Source organism: Syngnathus floridae, chromosome 1 (genome assembly GCF_059516105.1).
Source record: "Syngnathus floridae isolate MCC-2025c chromosome 1, RoL_Sflo_1.0, whole genome shotgun sequence".
NCBI classification, from domain to species: Eukaryota; Metazoa; Chordata; class Actinopteri; order Syngnathiformes; family Syngnathidae; genus Syngnathus; species Syngnathus floridae.
This window is the reverse complement of record NC_142413.1, coordinates 23,849,188-23,869,221: the sequence shown is the minus strand read 5'-3', so window position 1 is coordinate 23,869,221 and position 20,034 is coordinate 23,849,188. Positions and strand designations below refer to the sequence as shown.

At 40.4% G+C, this 20,034-nt stretch overlaps 2 protein-coding genes across 20 annotated transcripts; both read left to right on the top strand.

Annotated features, from left to right (window-relative positions):
* Nucleotides 1-1,711: 1,711 nt before the first annotated feature.
* LOC148404702 (uncharacterized) lies at nucleotides 1,712-14,190 on the top strand. Of its 18 annotated transcripts, none has more exons than XM_088389578.1 (6): nucleotides 2,651-2,796; nucleotides 4,055-4,760; nucleotides 4,865-4,947; nucleotides 5,197-12,903; nucleotides 13,001-13,126; nucleotides 13,243-14,190. In XM_088389578.1, the coding sequence occupies exons 2-4, from the start codon at nucleotides 4,744-4,746 to the stop codon at nucleotides 11,682-11,684; spliced, it is 6,588 nt and encodes a 2,195-aa protein (XP_088245704.1). In that variant the 5' UTR covers nucleotides 2,651-2,796; nucleotides 4,055-4,743; the 3' UTR covers nucleotides 11,685-12,903; nucleotides 13,001-13,126; nucleotides 13,243-14,190. The 18 variants fall into 18 exon arrangements, with proteins under 18 accessions (XP_088245621.1, XP_088245704.1, XP_088245734.1 ...); XM_088389608.1 differs by having other exon boundaries at nucleotides 4,055-5,337; nucleotides 6,820-6,903; nucleotides 7,037-12,903; XM_088389613.1 differs by having other exon boundaries at nucleotides 4,055-6,903; nucleotides 7,037-7,125; nucleotides 7,345-12,903.
* Nucleotides 14,191-15,229: 1,039 nt separating this feature from the next.
* Nucleotides 15,230-18,374, top strand: LOC148404701 (uncharacterized). 2 transcript variants are annotated; one of them, XR_015862154.1, is made up of 6 exons: nucleotides 15,230-15,601; nucleotides 16,330-16,463; nucleotides 16,556-16,747; nucleotides 16,873-16,944; nucleotides 17,023-17,169; nucleotides 17,523-18,374. XR_015862154.1 is itself a non-coding variant. In XM_088394354.1 (4 exons), the coding sequence occupies exons 1-4, from the start codon at nucleotides 16,547-16,549 to the stop codon at nucleotides 17,727-17,729; spliced, it is 627 nt and encodes a 208-aa protein (XP_088250480.1). In that variant the 5' UTR covers nucleotides 16,473-16,546; the 3' UTR covers nucleotides 17,730-18,374. The 2 variants fall into 2 exon arrangements, 1 of the variants encoding a protein (XP_088250480.1); XM_088394354.1 differs by lacking the exons at nucleotides 15,230-15,601; nucleotides 16,330-16,463 and having other exon boundaries at nucleotides 16,473-16,747.
* The last annotated feature ends 1,660 nt before the right edge of the window (nucleotides 18,375-20,034 follow it).

Below are 20,034 nucleotides of genomic sequence, written 5' to 3'. Positions count from 1 at the left end.
CTACATGTGTCACATCTGGCGTCTCACCATTACACAAACTCACACGAGACTGGCTGCAGTTTTTTCGTCATAAACATTTATCGTTTTTGCATAATTAGTACATTTGTGGTGTAAAATTGCGCATTCATTCTTAATGGCGCATTCAACATGAACATTCATGACATTAAGCATATTACACCACCTCAAAAAAGCAAACCAATTAGCTCACTTGGTAACGCGGGCGCTTATTAACTAGAGCCGTTTTCCCGTGTGAGTTCGATTCCAACTACAGGTACTGCATTTTTTCCTTTTTATTCACTGCTTAATATTTTTAACTCTTATGATTTGTAACTTGTCATTTTACCATTTATTTTAATAATAATTTATTTTCCTTTTTATTCTTCCCGCTTATCATTTTTAATGCTTATCATTTGTAACTCTCGTCATTTTCCCATTTATTGTATAATAATTTGATTTCCTTTATATTCTTCCCGCTTATCATTTTTATCGTTTATCATTTGTAACTTTTGTCATTTTCCCATTTATTTTATAATAATTTAATTTCCTTTTTATTCTTCCCGCTTATCATTATTCACGCTTTTCATTTGTAACTCTTGTCATTTTCCCATTTATTTTATTCATAATTTATCATTTATTTCCCTTTTTATTTTTCCCACTCATCATTTTTCCTATTTATTTTATTTCTCATCATTTATCATTATTTATTTCCCTTTTTATTTTTACCACTTATTTTTCCCATTTATTTCATTCATCATCATTTATTTCCCTTATAATTAATCCTGCTTATCATTTTAACACATCATTTTACCCATTTACTTTATTCATCATCGTTTATATTCATTAATTGCCCTTTTTCATTTTTCCTGTCTTTCATTTCGAAAAAAGTAGAATAACAATAGTGCGAAGGTCTTCGCCTTCACACGCAATTTCTCCAGGAATTGCAATTCTAGTTATTATTATTATTATTAAACAACTTATTCCGCCCGCTTTTTTGACACCTAACTAGTCCTACATGCTTCAACCGATTCACCCTGTTCAAACTTTCACACATTCCAAAAATTCATGGCATGCTTGCTACCATTTTTTTTGTTGATAACATTTACCGTTTTTGTGTAATTAGCAAATTTGTGACTTTTAAATCCCCATTCATTCTTAATGGCGATTTCAACACGAGCCACTTTCCCGCGTGGGTTCGAATTTTACACGTGTCACATCTGGCGTCTCACCATTACACAAACTCACACGACACTGGCTGCAGTTATTTTCGTCATAAACATTTATCGTGTTTGCATAATTTGTACATTTGTGGTGTAAAATTACGCATTCATTCTTAATGGCGCATTCAACATGAACATTCATGAGATTAAGCAAATCACACCACTTTTAAAAAGCAAACCTATTAGCTCAATTGGTAACGCGGGCGTTTATTAACTCGAGCCGCTTCCCCGTGTGAGTTCGATTTCAACTGTGGGTAGTGCTATTTTTCCTTTTTATTTACTGCTTAATATTTTTTACGCTTATGATTTGTAACTTGTCACTTTGCCATTTATTTTAATAATAATTTATTTTCCTTTTTTATTCTTCCTGTTTATCATTTTTAATGCTTATCATTTGTAACTTTTGTCATTTTCCCATTTATTGCATAATAATTTAATTTCCTTTATATTCTTCCCGCTTATCATTTTTATCGTTTATCATTTAACTTTTGTCATTTTCCCATTTATTTTATAATAATTTACTTTCCTTTTTATTCTTCCCGCTTATCATTATTATCGCTTATCATTTGTAACTCTCGGCATTTTCCCATTTATTTATTTCATCATTTATCATCATTTTTTTCCCTTTTTATTTTTCCCACTTATCATTTTTCCTATTTATTCTATTTATCATCATTTATCATTATTTATTTTCCTTTTTATTTTTCCCAGTTATTTTTCCCATTAATTTCATTCATCATCATTTATCATCATTTATTTCCCTTTTTGTTTTTCCTGCTTATCATTCTAACACTCACACTATAAAATTACACATTCATTCTTGGCATTCAACATAATTTAGTATTCTTCCCGCTTATCATGTTTAACGCTAATCATTTGTAACTCGTCATTTTTCCATTTATTTTAATAATAATTCAATTTACTTTTTATTCTTCCCACTTATCATTTTTAACGTTTAACATTTGTAACTCGCCATTTTCCCATTTATCGCTTTATGCTTACCATTTGCTTACCATTTGTAACTCTCGTCATTTTCCAATTTATTATATAATAATTTATTTTCCTTTTTATTCATCCCGTTTATCACTTTTAACGTTTATCATTTGTAACTCTCGTCACTAGACCAACGACCTCAGTGTGATGTGTTCGATCCCCACATTCGGCAACTGTATGTTTTCCCCATTTATTTGCCTTTATATTTTTCACATTTATCGTTTATCCCATTTATCTTAATATCATTTATTTGCCTTTTTATTTTTCACACTTTTCCCAATTTAACGTGAAAAATAAAGACTGCGTGATAAAGCATTCATTTCCAATGGTACACGAATGCATCATCTGATAGCTCAGTACCATCGATTACGTGCGCCTGTTTAGATTGCCTGCGGCTGACCAGACGTAAGTATACGTGTTGTCTTGGTGACTCGCGAGCATTTCCCCGCCCACCGTGACGGCATCTTTAAGTCTTGTGGCGGTGGAATAAAGCATTCATTTCCAAGGGTACGCGAATGCATCATTTGTTATTCGCTCAGTGCGGTCGATTTGCACACCTGTTCAGATTGCCTGCGGCTGACCAAACGTAAGTAAAAATGTGGTGTCTTGGTGCAATATTAACAATTGTAAATGTTCAATTTACACGACACTAACCCTAAAGTTATTATTGAAATGTACAAACAGATGAGCAGTTTCGCATGGCTGTTATTGTGGTGTGATGTAGACTTTTCGCCCCGTTTATACACTTGAGCTGGGAAACTTCGTTTGTGTGGATTAAGTAAAAAGTAGCCCCCACTGTTGTTAAAATCAGGAATGAGAATTATCCGCGGATTTCCGTTTTTTTTTGTCCGTCGAAAGCATCATTTTCGTGAATCGTGGAAATTCGTTGAGAAAAATATTTTTTTTATGTAGGGGGGAGTGCCCGGCCAGCTGGTCGGGAAACGTTAGCCTCGGCGACTCGCGAGCATCCCCCACGCCCGCCTTGACGGCATGTTTAGGTTTTGTGTATTCGCTGTCAAGATATGATCAGCTATGGAGGTTGCGGCGCTAGGAACATTAGAGGAGCACATCGAAACAACAACAAAAAAAATAGCGAAGTTTTTACTTTTACAAGCATGTGGGTTTAGAAAGTAACATGACGTTACATGTAAGCTAATGTTAGCCTACTGTCATATTGTTGAAGAAAAAATCTCTCTCTCTCTCTCTCTCTCTCTCTCTCTCTCTCTCTCTATATATATATATATATATATATATATATATATATATATATATATATATAAAAAAACATTTATTTCTTAAATAAAATTTAAATAAAAACCATGTGTCTCTTTTTGTGGGCTTTGGATGTGTGCAATATTTAGTTATATATTGAACAAAATTAAGCTTTTCTTGTTCCATATTTGATAATCAAAACTAATTTGGGCCACTAGGAAAAGGTTTATTATATGTGAAGGCAGATACTTTATAATAAATATCGATGTTGGCCTGCGACCTTGTCCAAATTTCAAATTTTGGACAGCTGTGTGTTTGAGTTTGACACCCCTGCCCTAAGTTAAGTACAAAGTATTCATCGCAGTTGAATCTGTGCCTCTTATCCCGACGTGCCTTATGGTGCGGAAAATACTGTAACTATATTGTATTTTTACCCAGAACAAAGTTTTTCATTACCAAATACAAACACGTCATACAACGTGTTTCCCAACATCAATTTCTCAATGCACCTGTATACGGGGCTCTGAATCATTTCCCCTTCCAAGACATTCTGTATAACAAGCTTTTGTGGATAATGCCATTCCAAAATTCTGCACCACAAAGTCTGCATAAGATCGAGGCTCTCTGCACAGGTCTGTGAACTGCGGCTGACCTGTGCCTGATCTTGCTGACCTGCGGCTGATCCAGCTGACTTCGAGCTGATCCTGCTGACCTGTGGCTGATACCCCAATACCCTGTCTTGTCTCTGTTCTACCTATTGTTTCTGCCTTCCTTCTGTCTAAACCCCATAAGTGGCGGAAACGATTTAAGATCGACATGCCGAAAAAGGGCAGGAGATCACAGTCTGTAAAGTTGTGCTGGGAGCGACGTGCTAAAACATGTCGCTCCCAAGCACCTCTTCCACCTTCTGCTGATATCTCTGCCCGGCATGAGCGTGCTGTTGAAGCAACTGAAAGAGATACAAATGATTTGCAAATGGATAAACATGATACAAATGACAAGCAAATGATAACAAACAATACTGGACACTCTGAGAAGAATACTCCTGCTGAAGTTTCCATTGGTGTAACAGTACCAGTGCAACATGATTTGGTAATGTATGTGATGGCAACTCACAGCCAAGACCATCCGAGATACGGCCAATCCAGAAACAGTCAATGTGTGGCTAATTCGGTAACATTTCTGGCTTTCCTGCAGGATATAAATAACTTGACTACGTCTGACCTGGATGCTGTTCTCAGTGTGGGTAATGAACTGTATACATGTACTGTGGTTGCGTTGAAAGCCCGAGGATGCTTTCTAAACAGTTTTTTGACGGTTGATGAACTTCCAGAGATTGTAAGTAGTTCCACAAAACAGCATGTGTTAATTAGGAGTATGTCAAGGTGTGGTTTTTTCACCTCTTTTCATGGAGATGCACTCTTTCTGAACCTTTGCGACAGACTTGAGTGCTTGACATCAGAGGTCAGTTGTGCTCTTCTGATTATGCAGTCGACATGCATTGCTGTTTTCCGAGACCACCAAGGCAAGTACGGATATTTTGATCCTCACTCTAGAGGACGAGATGGCCTCCCTGCTCGCAATGGCACAGCTGTCATGATGCTTTTCGTGCGTCTCAATGACCTTAGAAATAAATTGACAGAGATCTACACATGTTTGAAATGCTCCTGTAATTCTCAGTATGAGCTTGTACCAGTCCAGTTTGAACCTATTGATGTTCCTACAAATGACATTGAGATGGTGCCATGTACTTCATCGCAATCTGTGCTGGCAGATGTTGATGACGACAGTGTAAGCAAAGCTGTTTCCGAGACGTCATATTTGGAGATGAGTGATTCTACAACACCTGCTGGTGAACAACGTCACTGTGACGAGTTGATCGATGACGATGGCGAAGTGGTTTCTTGGACTACAGGTAAAGAGCTCCAACGCTTGTCAAAAATTCCAAAATCAAGTAGGAGGAAATTTCTAAGACGAATGAAGGCACAGAAAAATTTGAATGCTAAATCTGAACAAAGACTTACAAAACAGGAACTAAAGAGAATAAATAAAAATCTGAGACATAAGGAAAGGTACAGTCAATATCTAGAGATAAGACAAAGGAAGAGGCGTTATGTTACAACGCGTTATCAGCAAGACGTACATTTTCGCACTAAACAAAAGTCCTATTATACACAACGTTGTAAGACTGATCATATCTTTATGAAGAAAAATCATTCCCGCTTCTTACTTCGTTATAAGATGGATGATTGTTTTCGAATGGGACGATACACCTACAGAACGCAACGTTACCGTGACGACCTTCAGTTTAATGCAAGACAACGTTCCTACGTAACGCAACGTTACCGTGCCGATCCTGAGTATAATGCAAGACAGCGTACCTGCGTAACGCAACGTTACCGTGCCGATCCTGAGTATAATGCAAGACAGCGTACCTGCGTAACGCAACGTTACCGTGCCGATCCTGAGTATAATGCAAGACAGCGTACCTACATTACAGAACGTTACCGTGACGACCCTGAATTTAAAGCAAGACAACGTACCTACATTACAGAACGTTACCGTGACGACCCTGAGTTTAATGCAAGGCAACGTTCTTACGTAACGCAACGTTACCGTGACGACCCTGAGTATAATGCAAGACAGCGTACCTACATAACGCAACGTTACCGTGACGACCCTGATTTTAAAGCAAGACAACGTACCTACATTACAGAACGTTACCGTGACAATCTTGCATTTAAAACAAGACAGCGCATGTATATTACACAGCGTTATCGTAACGATTTCAGATTTAATTCTAGACAGCGCTTTTACTTTAAAAACCGTTATTCAAGCAATCCTGAATTCAGAGCCAAACATCAGGAAATCATGAGGTCCATCATGAGAACCAAATCTGATTCCTTGCGTAATAAAACAATGACCAGAGCAAGTACGATTTTACAAAAATACAAGATCATAAATCTGCTATGTAGAGAGCGAAATGAATGTGCATTAATGAAAGCCGTCGACCTATTCAAAGACCAAATTAAGTATGGACCCACATTTGTTTGCACAGTTTGCCACAGAGCCTTATTTCCCAACCAGGTACAGTCTTGCCGGCGTCGCCTTTATAAGAAAAACCGAGATGTTGTTGCGCGTTGTCTCACGGGACAATTTGTTCATATTTGTAATGATGAATGTCAGACGTCCTGTAGAGTACCGGCTGAAAGAAAACTGGAGTGGATATGTCACACCTGCCATACACATCTCAAGGATGGTAAAATGCCAGCAATCGCTGTTGCAAACAATCTCACGCTAGCTGATATTCCAACAGAACTGCGTGGCTTGAACATATTAGAGAGACACCTCATTTCCAAATGCATAGCGTTTGCCAAAATTGTACCACTTCCCAAAGGTCAACAACGAGCCATTCGTGGAAATGTTGTCTGCGTGCCGTCGGAAGTGCAGGAGACAGTCAATGCCTTGCCGAGGATAAGAAGTAAGTCGCAGATGTTGAGAGTGAAACTGAAGAGACGACTTTGCTACAAAGGCCATCAGTTTTTTCAAACTGTCACTTGGTCCAAGCTAATGAGCGCTCTGATAAAACTGAAGCAAATTCATCCTCAATACAGAAGCATAACTATCCGTGACGATCCGGACCTTTGCGACCCAACCCTCACTGATGATGAGAGCAGCTCAGATGAAGCGGAAATGAGCGACAGTGAGTACAATGAGGAAGCTCTGGAGGAGATATACAGATTTGAGAGTGAAGCTCTGTGTGGAATGAACAGTGACTCGCAAAATGTCAACAGGGGTAACAATCAGCAACAAGAAAATGTAGAAGATGGTGGAGTTATTCTTGAATCATGTCTCCAACCAAGTGACGTGTCAGAGGAAATTATGAGTTTTACTGAGGGCATTTACTCTGTTGCTCCTGCAGAAAGAAATAACCCAGTAAGCTTTTTCAAGACTCCCAAACTCGAGGCCATGGCTTTTCCAGCGCAGTTCCCGACCGGGCAAAACACGCTCGATGAAGACAGACCGATAAAACTCACGCCGAGCAAGTATTTCAAAACCCGACTGTGTTGTGTGGATGAACGTTTTGCGAGGGATCCGACCTATTTGTTCTTTGCTCAGTTTGTGACCGAAATCTACCAGGCGACGTCGAGCATGACAATACAGCTACGCAAAGGTAAACCGTTTACCCGAGATGGTCGAAGAATTACCAACGCTATGCTTCAGGACAAACGTCAAGTTGAAAAACTGGTGCGCAGCAAAGATGCCGTCCGCTTCATGACGCCACTGAGAGGCACGCCAGCCTATTGGGAGAGAACCACCAAAGATCTTTTTGCAATGATCCGACAGCTGGGTACACCCACGTTCTTTTGCACATTTTCTGCTGCTGAAATGCGTTGGGAAGAGGTCATCACTGCCATTAAAGCGCAACAAGGTGAGGTAGTGAATTTTGCTGAACTGGACTGGGCAACCAAGTGTGAAATTCTACGCGGCAATCCGGTGACGACAATGCGCATGTTTGACAAACGCGTGGAAGCTCTGTTCAGAGATTTGATCCTCTCTCCGGCACAACCGATTGGTGAAGTGGTTGACTACTTTTACCGATTAGAGTTTCAGCACAGAGGAAGTCCTCACATACATTGCCTCATATGGGTTCGAGGTGCCCCTGTATTTGAGGAGTCTTCAGACAAAGCCATCTGTGATTTTGTATCCCGCTACATCTCTGCTGAGCTGCCTGACCCGCTGAAGGAACCCGAACTGTACAAAAAAGTCACAGAAGTTCAGATGCACAGCAAAAGTCACTCCAAAACGTGTGTCAAACACCAGGGTGCAAATTGCCGCTTTGGATTCCCCAAACAACCGTGCCACGAAACGATGATCATCAGACCTGCGCCCGTTGACGATGACAATCGAGATCGACACGGGGACAATCGCTCGGCGGCAAACGCCAAGCTTGTTCCCGTGCTAAATCTGCTGAATGAGTCTGAAACTTCATCCTTGACTTTGCCTCAGCTACTGTCTAAATGCAACCTCACTGGTGACGACTACATGAACTGTTTGCACCAGACGGCCTCGTCGAGTTCTGTCGTGCTTAAGCGAGAACCTAAAGACTGCTGGGTCAACTACTACAACCGCCATTTGCTTCTTGCCTGGGATGGAAACCTGGACATCCAGTACATCCTGAATGCCTATTCTTGCATCGCATACATCTGCAGCTACATCAGCAAAGCGGAACACGGTCTGAGCCAATACCTGAAATCGGTTATTGAAAACTCCCGCAACGAAAACGTCAACGAGAACGACGAAATGAAACAAATTATGCAAGCGTACTCCAAGAAGAGAGAAGTGAGTGCTCAGGAGTGTGTGACGCGCGCATGCGGCTTGCATATGAAACAGTCGTCTCGCAGTGTGGTATTTGTACAAACGAGTGAGAATGCGCTGAAAATGAGTTATCCTCTCTCACTGCTTGAGGGCAAAACCCAGGACTCGCACGAAGTGTGGATGACTGGCCTGCCAGACAAATATAAATGCAGACCTCAAGCGGAGGAATTTGAAGTAATGTGCTTGGCTGATTTTGCATCAACGTGCAGAATTGTTTACGGCAAACAAGTCAAAGGTAAAAACGTTTTGCGTCTGCTGAACGACATGGGGTTTGTACAAAAAAGAACAGAAAAACCTGCGGTCATCAAATATTGTAAAGTCTCGGAACAAAAGAATCCAGAGGAATATCACCGCACCTTGCTCAAGCTGTATCTGCCTCATCGTGCCGATTGCCAGTTAAAATCTGAACGCTTCCCCACGTCTCAGTTGTTCCACACGCACGCCTGTGTACAGTTACCATACGCCGACCATGTGGAGCGAGTGTCCGAAATTGTCAAAAGGAACAGAAAAATGTACGAGAAACACAGTGGAGACATTGAAGATGCCATCAGGGAGTTGGAGGAAAGTGGGTTCAATGTAAACGAATGGTGCCACCTGGCTCCGGAGAGTGAGCTGCAAAGACTCGAATGCATTGAGGAAATCAACGCGAGAGACGACCCGAATGAGAACGCGGAGGAAAATGTCCCCGACTATAACGTGAGTTCGGCGACAACACAAATGGCTATTGTGACTGAACCTGCTGCCATCGATCCCACGGTGTTACGCGGTATGTATCGAAACTTGAACCGAAAACAAGCGTCTGTCTTCTACAAAGTCCGAGATTGGTGCGTAAAACGTGCATGTAGCTCAAAGCCGATCGAGCAATTTTTTTACTATGTCAATGGTGGCGCTGGGACCGGCAAATCGCATCTGATCAAATGTATCCATGCGGAGGCCACGAAAATACTTCTCAGACTACCACGATTGGCTGAGGAAGCAGACATTTCCAAACAGACGGTTGTTCTCGCAGCCTTCACAGGTACGGCGGCATTCAATATTTCAGGGACGACTTTGCATTCTCTCCTCAAACTGCCGAGAAGTCTCAAATCCCCGTATCAAGGCCTGGGCAACAAACTAGACGAAGTCAGAGCGGAGCTTTCGATCGCTGAAATACTCATTATCGATGAGATTTCCATGGTGTCGAAAGACCTCTTTGCCTATGTGAATACCAGATTGAAACAAATCAAAGGAATCAATTTACCTTTTGGCGGTATGTCTGTACTTGCTGTCGGAGATTTCTTTCAGCTCCCTCCTGTGAGACAATCCAAACCTTTGTGCGTGTACGATCCCACTCGGCTGGACCACTGGCGTGACAACTTCAAAAAGATCACGCTCACAGACATCATGAGGCAGAAAGACGATGCCGCCTTTGCCGAAGTGCTGAACAGACTCCGCGTCAAAGACAGGTCGGACGAACTCTCTGAACCGGACGCAGCTCTGCTTGCTACGAGGTACGCTTCTCCAGTAAGCTGTCCAAAGAATGTTCTGCATATTTTTGCCACCAATAAACAGGTAGATGGCCATAATTCTGCAATGCTGGATCTGCTTCACAAGGACATTGTACAAATTGACGCAGATGACTACAAGAAAGACAAAAAAACTGGCAGAATGGCAAGGCAAGCGACCCCTGTCCAAGGACCTAAGAACGGGTTGCCCGACTCGATCAAAGTCGCAGTCGGCGCTCGCGTTATAATCACACGCAATATTGATGTTCAAGCAGGTCTGTGCAATGGGACATTTGCAAAAATTGTGCAATTGGTGAACTACCCAAATGAAGCGCGTGTACAGAAACTTGGGCTGGAACTAGACTGTGTCACTAAGACAACAAGTGCTGCGAATTCTGTGTTCATTGACAGACAGGAGGAGAGGATGCAGAATTCCGGAGTGGTGCGCCGGCAGTTTCCCATTAAGCTTGCTTTTGCCTGCACGATCCATAAGGTACAAGGCATGACAACATCAGAGGCCGCTGTTTCGCTGAAAGGAGTTTTCGAACACGGCATGGGCTACGTAGCTCTGAGTAGAGTGACTTCGCTCAGCGGTCTTCATATTCTGCATATGGATGAGAGAAGAATTCATGCGAATCCGGAAATCACTGCTGCTCTTGCTGAGATGACAGAGGATTCATTGGACAGTATAATGCCCCTGTTTCACGTCATGCCGAGGGTAGATAAAGCAAAGGACCTGATCGTCGTCCATCATAACACCGAAGGGCTGTCTTGTCACGTGCAGGATATCGCGTGTCACCATGAACTGCGTTTTGCTGATGTTTTGTGCCTCACAGAAACACACCTCAGAGGATCTGCGGCTGCCTGCTTGGAAGGCTATACCATGTTTCACAGGAATCGAAGTGATTCTTATACAACCTGTCCCGACTTGGCGACAAAACTTGGTGGTGGCGTAGGTATTTGTGTCAAAAGTCACATCGCAGCCCAGGAAAAAAAATACGTACAGGGTGTGACCGATATTGAATTTGTTGCGGTGAGACTCGAAGCGCCCATCAATTTGTTGATCGCTGCCGTTTACAGGCCTCCGGGCCACAGTCTGCGCGCATTTCTACCAAGCTTGGAAAATCTGTTACGTTATCTTGAAGTCATGGACCATCATCAAATCTTGGTATGTGGCGATTTTAACGAAGATGCGCTCTCTGCCTCGTACAAGCCCGTTCTTGAATTGTTTTGCTCAAAGGGTTACACGCAGCTCATAACCACTGCTACCACTGACAAAAACACATTGATTGACCTCATTTTTGTCTCTCGACCTCAGTGTGCTCTTTATTCAGGTGTCCTGCAAACATACTACAGCTATCATAATCCTGTTTTCTGTGTTTTGGACAGTGAAAGGTAAGACAAATCTAAATTGTGCATTTCAGCATTTGGAAAATTATCAAGGACGGAAATCAGATGGTGTAAATGGCGGTGTGCGGTGGGTGATTTGTTGAATTGAGATGAGTTGGTATCAGAGGCGTAGGTGGCTCAGAAAGGCAAATGTAATGTTGACATTAGGCATACACCTCACGATTTAAAAATATTTTTTAAATATATTTTACATATAAAATACAGACGAATGTGAATAGTGGTACACTATATTTTACGCTAATAGTATAAATGATGATTTATATATTATGCTGATATTTAAATGGCTGAACTCATGTCTGTAGATGTAAATCAAGTTGAGTTAAGGGAAGGCGCTCAACCAGCTGGGGTTGCTTTAGAGCTGCACCTTCTTGGGCCGCCCATGCATGCGGCAGTATCTGCACCTGCTGGGCAAACAACCTTTGAAGGCGGGAGGGTCGCGAGGGGATGGCACGGCCGTTGACGCCTAAAACAATCTTGGTGCTGGTAAGACTTGTAGAAATAACTGCAAGTCTACTCGTCTGTCGGATCGACGAGAGATTCCATCTCATCGTCCGTCAAAGAGAAGGCTCTTAAAATTTTAAAAAGCCTTCCTTTGACTCAACTTGATTTAAATTTGACACTTTTAAAATTTTGAACTCTTTAAATATTTAACTTTTAAACTTTTAATATGTTTACATTTTGCAAATGAACTAAGAGGCAACTTTTTAAATTTTTACATTTTTTCATTCTAATTCTACGATCAAATTTTAAACATGATTTCAGGGAAGGACGTTTAATTCTAATCCTACAATCAAATTTTAAAGCTGACCTAAGGAAAGGCCTTTTAAACTTTTTTATCGTTAGATTTTTATTTTAAAAAATTTTAACGTCATAATCACGAGGCGAGAACAGAAAACAGACGAGGTAAGTTGCTCATCAATAAACATGTTTTTTCCTTGTCTTTGTAAAGACACTATATGCTTCTATTTTACTCTTCTGTATTTTACGAGTTTCTTTTATCTGGCGAAAGCAGTTCATCCCACAATGGAGGCCAGAGGTAAGCATGACATATCACCTTATTGTAACATTTTGTAATTCATAGCCATTCGCTTTACTTGGATTGTCCTTTTTTTTTTTCTCCACAAAGACCTTGAGCATGCAAAAACTTTCATCGTGGACCAATGACTCCCAAACCAGGGAGGCAAGAAGCAAGACTTATTCTTCCGTGTGTAGGCAACAAATCTTTTATTGACTGTCACAAAACACCCCTTAATTTTAAATGTTTTTCAACTCGTATCCTCACCAACTCAATGTTTGTTGTTTCAGTTTTTCCGTGTTTCCTGTAACTCCACGTGCTCCGTTTGTCAAGACAGGAGTTTGGCCCCTGTGGTACTCAACTTTGATGAGATATGGCCTGTCTTGCCAGAGAAATGACTGAAGAAGACGACACAGGTTCGTGAATGTGTTCACGTCATTCACTCTTTAGTACATGGATGCTAGTTGTACATGTGCTTGAAGTATTGTAATGTGATTTTCAAAAATGAATTCATAATGATATTATATTGTAGCACAGCGACAGCCAAGTCTTTCAAAAACACTCGTACGATGGAGGCCAGCATCATGGAACGCAAACTCCCAAACCAGCGTAGCAATCGTGACTTCTGCTGATTCTTCCATGGAACAATCAAGGGCACCTCTGGCAGCTCTTCGCTTTGACTTGGACATCCACTTTTTTCTTGATTTTTTTTTTTTTTTTTTTTTATAAACATGATGTCTATTATGTGCCCTCTTTGCATCCATTGCAGCCTGGTGATCCTGAAAGGGGGATCCTCCCATCTGTGGTCCCTTCTCAAGGTTTCTCATTTTTGCCCTGGTAGGGGTTTTTTGAGTTTTTCCTTGCCCTTTTGGGAGTTTAAGATCAGGGGGTGCTTTGAGAATAATTGCCAATTTGTCTATGTTGACATAGAGACTTTGAGACTGCTTGTGATTTGGATCTATGTAAATATATTTATTTGACTCTACTTCTATGAGTAGCCAGCAAGGAAAATTGTCAGGAAGCCCTTTTTATTTTTGCTGCTTTTCCTCAACACCTCCTTCATGTTTCTATAGTATCTTCTTGGGTATTGCCTGCGGGTCGACATGCAATGCAGACAAAGAACAGCCTGGCCTTTAACTTTTGGAAACTTGTCCCTCTGGTTTTACTCTATTAAGCCTCAGATAAGTACAGTCTGTTTTTATTTATTTATTTATTTATTTATTTATTTATTTATTTACTTGTTTGATTGCTTATTTATTGTTTAATCGTACATTTATTTGGTTACTTTATTTTCGACAGTGCTTTGAACTCTGAAGTTGTAATCATTTTGATTTGCACAATCGCTGGACTTTCTACATTTCTTTGCCTCAAACCATGTTTACATTACCTTATGTATATGCATTCCAAGTCTAATAGCATCTACAATCATGCTACAGTTGAATTATTAAATTAAATAAAACACTTGTTGTGTTTATGCGGAGTAGAGATGAACGCTAATTTATTCAGCACCACAGCGCACCCAACTGACATTAAGCGAGACCTCCTCTATTACACTATATGTATATATTATAGTTTCAATATACGATAATACCACACCGCTGACTTTAACATTAGTAATAAAAAACATGTTCAAATATAACTTTTTCACGGCAAATACAGTACTTTTACCCCACTACTGTCTTTCATTCAGCTGTAATAAAATAAATCATTGTTTTTTCGCCCACAAAAATCACCAACTTGGTTTGGTTTATCATGTTTTGTGTTTTCACAATTTAAAATGTGAATTTGAATACATTTAGATCAAATCCAGTTTATTCATTTTCTTTTTGCTGATGTTTCTTCTTATGTTTATAATGTATTGAATCAGGCGGCTCGATGAAGCTCTGGGTAGCACGTCCGCCTCACAGTTAGGAGGGTGCGGGTTTGATTCCACCTCCGGCCCTCCCTGCGGGGAGTTTGCATGTTCTTTCCGGGCCCGCGTAGGTTTTCTCCAGGCACTCTGGTTTCCTCCCTCATCCAAAACATGCTTGGCAGGCCGATTGAAGACTAGGTGTGAGTGTAAATGGTTTTGTCTGTGTGTGCCCTGCGATTGGCTGGCCCCCGGTTCAGGGTGTCCCCTCGCTACTGCCCGATGACAGCTGGGATAGGCTCCAGCACGCCGGTGACCCCTGTGGGGACTAAGTGGTTCAGAAAATTGATGTATGGAATCAGTAAAACATTACATGTCCTGACGGTTTATTGTGGTAAAAAATAAAACAAGTGAATTGACTTTATTTCCTACTTCTGGATATTATTCACATTGTTGTGATTGTTTACGGCAGGGGTGTCAAAGTCCAGTCCTCAAGGGCCGCATTCCTCCATGTTTTCCAAGTTTCCCTCATTAAACAAACCTGATTCAATGATCAGGCTCCTGCAGAACGTGAGGATGAACTGATCATTTGAATCAGGTGTGTTTAACGAGGGAAACTTGGAAAACATGTAGGAATGCGGCCCTCGAGGACTGAACTTGGACACCCCTGGTTTACGTCAATGGGTCCTATTTTAATAGTCTGCGGTGTGACGTGGCTGAGTTTTGATCTCACAACCTTCCAGTTTCAGGTTGGACACTACCACTAGGCCACTGAGCTGAAGGATTTGTGTTGTTTTTAGTTTATATAATCTTTGAGCTTTTTTTTTTTTAACCTACTTTTAGCAGATGCACTGATCGTTTGGGATTTTTAATTTTGTTGTACATGTGACAATGACAATAAAGATCTATCTATTTATCTATCTGTGTAACTAATAAAGTTGTGATGCTATGCCCAAACAGCTTTTTTTTTTTTTACTCCACCATGCATAAAAGCGGGTGGAGACCCCAAGCTGACCTCGTTACAGCAAACCTGAAGAGAGAGGTAAGTGCTTTTCTCAGGTATCTCTCCTCCAATTTAAAATTTAATTTTTGATAAACGTCTTTGGTAAACACAGACATGTGCATAGTTTGTTAATTATTATTTCTTTAACCTAGACTGATGTGTTGGTGTGCAAAATATCGTTTCCAAACTGAGTGGAAGTTAATCAAGTATTCTATGATTCTGCTGTTCAATTACTATACTTGGAAAAAATATTGTCCTGTTGTTGCAATGGTCTTTTTCTGAGGTACATTCTGATGAACTTGCAATGAATTAATGCCATCAGATGCATGGAAGTGAACATAAGTTGTAAAACAAGCATAGGTGGCACTTTTAAATCTGCTATATTGTTTTATCTGTGAAAATTAATGCTCTATCATAAGAAGGCCGTTCAAAGTCTGCGCGCAAGGCTTTTGCACGTGGAAAATTGGCCGTCCATGTGTGCACAATGGGACAAAATGGCCACCGCCATACCCATGTGCTTGCAATTGGACACATTTGTGGTTTAAAGTCAAAGTGGTTACACAAACAAACAAAGGAAGATTAGCAAAATCACATGCTACAAATACAAGCAACATTTCAAGTTGCTTAGCCGCTTTCGGTCATCCGTTTTGCAATTTGTTGCATTTTTTTGAAATTTTCTTCACAGACTTGGAATGAAATGGAAATGTGTATATAAAACATTATCTGAAAAAATTCTGATCATTATCATTTGGCACTTTATCTTTCAGAATGAACAATAAAGTCATTAAAGCCCAAGTGGTCGGTGTGCGGAATGACCTTCGGGCCAGAGGGTGGAAGATGGGTGCTACGGGCTGTGAGATGGATGGGCATTATCAAAATGTAACTGTTGCCCTCTGTGATGGTACAGCCGCTTTCAAGATTACTCTTTTCAGTAATCTGGCGTGCCAAGTCACAGAGGGCAACAGTTACGTTTTTGTCCATTTCATGGCGGAGCCGGGAAACCCGAACGTTCTTCTATGTCAAAAGACAAGCAAGATATATATGGGGGCGGAAGTGGAGATCAGCGATGCTTTGAGGGCTGAGGCCCTCAAGCTCATTTTCCCCCCATCGTTGCCAATGTCTGTCAGGGAGGTGATCAGAAACCCTCCTGAGGGGCTGGTAGACATCGAGGGACAGGTCGAAAGTGTAAGTTTACTTCACGCACACATGCATGTTAAATATCTATTTAGAACTACTAAAAATAAAAACTTGTTTTCTACCATTAAACATTGCAGGATAACACAATTGTATTTCTGTTTGTTCCAAATTAGAAACAGGCAAGCAGAATGGTTTCTGTACGTGGGGCTCGGTTGGTGCCATTGAGCATCGTATACATAAAACAGGTAAGCAACCTGTCGATTTACTGTTATTCCACTTCACGCATGCATACTGAAGTAATATTTGGTTTTAAACCATTGCAGAATGAAGATGTCGTACGAGTGGCTGTGTGGAGGGAGGCGAACTTGACCCCGATCAAGGTTGGGGCCTTTTACACCTTCACGCACGTTCGTGCCGTGACGAACGAATTTGGCCTGTCGCTCAACACCACGCAATATTCTAAGATATCGGTGAGTAAAGAAAAATCTTTAAAATGGAAAAGGAATGTTATCAGTTTAGGTTGTTTTGAATGAATGAGTATAATACTATGAATGCCGGCTTTCCATACAATCTCCTTCAAATTTTACAACTTTATGAGAAATGCTGTTGACTTGTGACTAGCCTGTTTGCAAACACCCCCCCCTGGTGGGGACAAAACGGTACATATAATGGAAGGATTTTATGGACACCTTGTGAATTAGTAATTGCTGGGTGTGACTGTAATGAATTGACCTTAGGTTTATAGACTTATTTGTAACCTTTGAGTTATATAATTGTTGTCAGTTTTCACCTGAGTAAACCTAATTGTGTTTTTATTCACTAGGTCTACAATGCAACTGTCGATTTGGTGGCCATAGGGCTGATGGTCGAAGAGGGAGAGGTCATGTTGGTGGATGGGGAGGGCGTTGAGACAAAAATTGCCATGAGTGTGTGGAGCAACACTTTTTCTGAGCTGCCTACAATACCACAAGGTGGACTCTTACTGCGACTCATTTATTCACAGGGTGAAGTAGTTCAAATATGTCAATAAAGATTTTATTTTGCCAATGCTGTCCATTTGCCCAATTGGTTTCTGTCAGAGTTAGGGGTGGGTGGGGTGCAGTTGCACTTTTCATTGGGAAGACTAAGTTTTCTGTTTGAAAGCATAGCTCTTCGTGCCACTTTTACAACATTTAAGACACGTTTAAAGACACATTTTTATGAGATTGCCTTTAACTAACTTGGAGTGGCCGATTTGGCCGGAGTTTGTGTTGTTCTCTCTGCCCACCCCCTCCCTGGCTGGGGAGGGGGTTAGGTGGCGCAAAAGCTGATAGCGGCTAGCTGGATTCTCGGGGACCAATTCAAGATGAAGAAACTGCTGCTCAACCTCCTTGAAGACACTGCCAGGACAATCGAGGACACCGCCGACATCCATTTTTTCATTGATTTTCATATGTATTACTTGTGCCCTCTCTGCATCCATTACAACCTGGTGATCCTGAAAGGGGGATCCTTACATCTGTGGTCCCTTCTCAAGGTTTCTCATTTTTCCCTGGCAGGGGTTTTTTGAGTTTTTCCTTGCCCTTTTGGGAGCTTATGATCAGGGGATGCTTTGAGAATAATTGTCAATTTTTGGCTATGTGAAGCCCTTTGAGACTCTTTGTGATTTAGGGCTATACAAATAAACTTGACTTGACTTAAATATTTGACTGCATTATTTTGTCAAAAGCATTGATTTCTGCCAGAGTTTGTAGTATTTTTCGTTCTAAACATTGAACGTTTTTGCATAATTAGTACATTTGTGGTATAACATTATGCATTTATTCTTGGCATTTTTTGTTCATGAAATTCACTGTTTTTGTGTCATTGGCAAATATGTGGCTTATTCAATATGTGGCCATTCATTCTGAATGGCAATTTCAACACGAGCCATCTTCATGCGAGGTTTCAAATTTCACATGTCACAAAACTTCATGCAGTTTTGGGCGTTCTAAATATTTACCGTGTTTGCATAATTAGTACATTTGTGGTATAAAATTACGCATTTGCCCATTCAACTTGAACATTCATCACATTAACCAACTTTCACCCCTTCAATGGAAAGACGTCGTTAGCGCAGTTGGTGGCGCGGGCGTTTCTCAGCACGCAGCGCTTCCCCGTGTGAGTTCGATTCCTACTTAGTGCAATTTCTTTTTTCCTTTTTATTCACTGCTTATTTTTAACGCTTATGATTTGTAAGTCGTCATTTTTCCATTTTATAATATTTATTTTCTTCTTTATTCTTCCAGCTTATCACTTTTAACGCTTATTATTTGTAACTCTCATCATTTTCCCATTTATTTCATAATTTATTTTCCTTTTTATTCTTCCCGCTTATCATTTGTAACTCTCGTCATTTTCCCATTCATTTTATAATAATTTATTTTCCTTTTTATTCTTCCCGCTTATCATTTTTGACGCTTATCGTTTGTAACTCTTGTCATTTTCCCATTTATATTTTCATGATTTATTTTCCTTTTTTTTCTTCCCGCCTATCATTTTTAACATTTGCCTTCGCCTTCACACGCAATTTCTCCAGAAATTGCAATTCTAGTTATTATTATTATTAAACTTATTCCGCCCGCTTTTTTGGCACCTAACTAGTCCTACATGCTTCAACCGATTCACCCCGTTCAAACTTTCACACATTCCAAAAATTCATGGCATGCTTGCTACCATTTTTTTTGTTGATAACATTTACCGTTTTTGTGTAATTAGCAAATTTGTGACTTTTAAATCCCCATTCATTCTTAATGGCGATTTCAACACGAGCCACTTTCCCGCGTGGGTTCGAATTTTACACGTGCCACATCTGGCGTCTCACCATTACACAAACTCACACGACACTGGCTGCAGTTTTTTCGCCATAAACATTTATCGTTTTTGCATAATTAGTACATTTGTGGTATAAAATTACGCATTCATTCTTAATGGCGCATTCAACATGAACATTGATGACATTAAGCAAATTACACCATTTCAAAATAGCAAATCAATTAGCTCACTTGGTAATGCAGGCGCTAATTAACTCGAGCCGCTTCCCCGCGTGAGTTCAATTCCAACTGTGGGTACTGCTTTTATTCCTTTTTATTCACTGCTTAATATTTTTAACGCTTATGATTTGTAGCTTGTCATTTTACCATTTATTTTAATAATAATTTATTTTCCTTTTTATTCTTCCCGCTTATTTTTAATGCTTATCATTTGTAACTCTCGTCATTTTCCCGTTTATTGTATATTAATTTGATTTCCTTTATATTCTTCCCGCTTATCATTTTTATCGTTTATCATTTGTAACTTTTGTCATTTTCCCATTT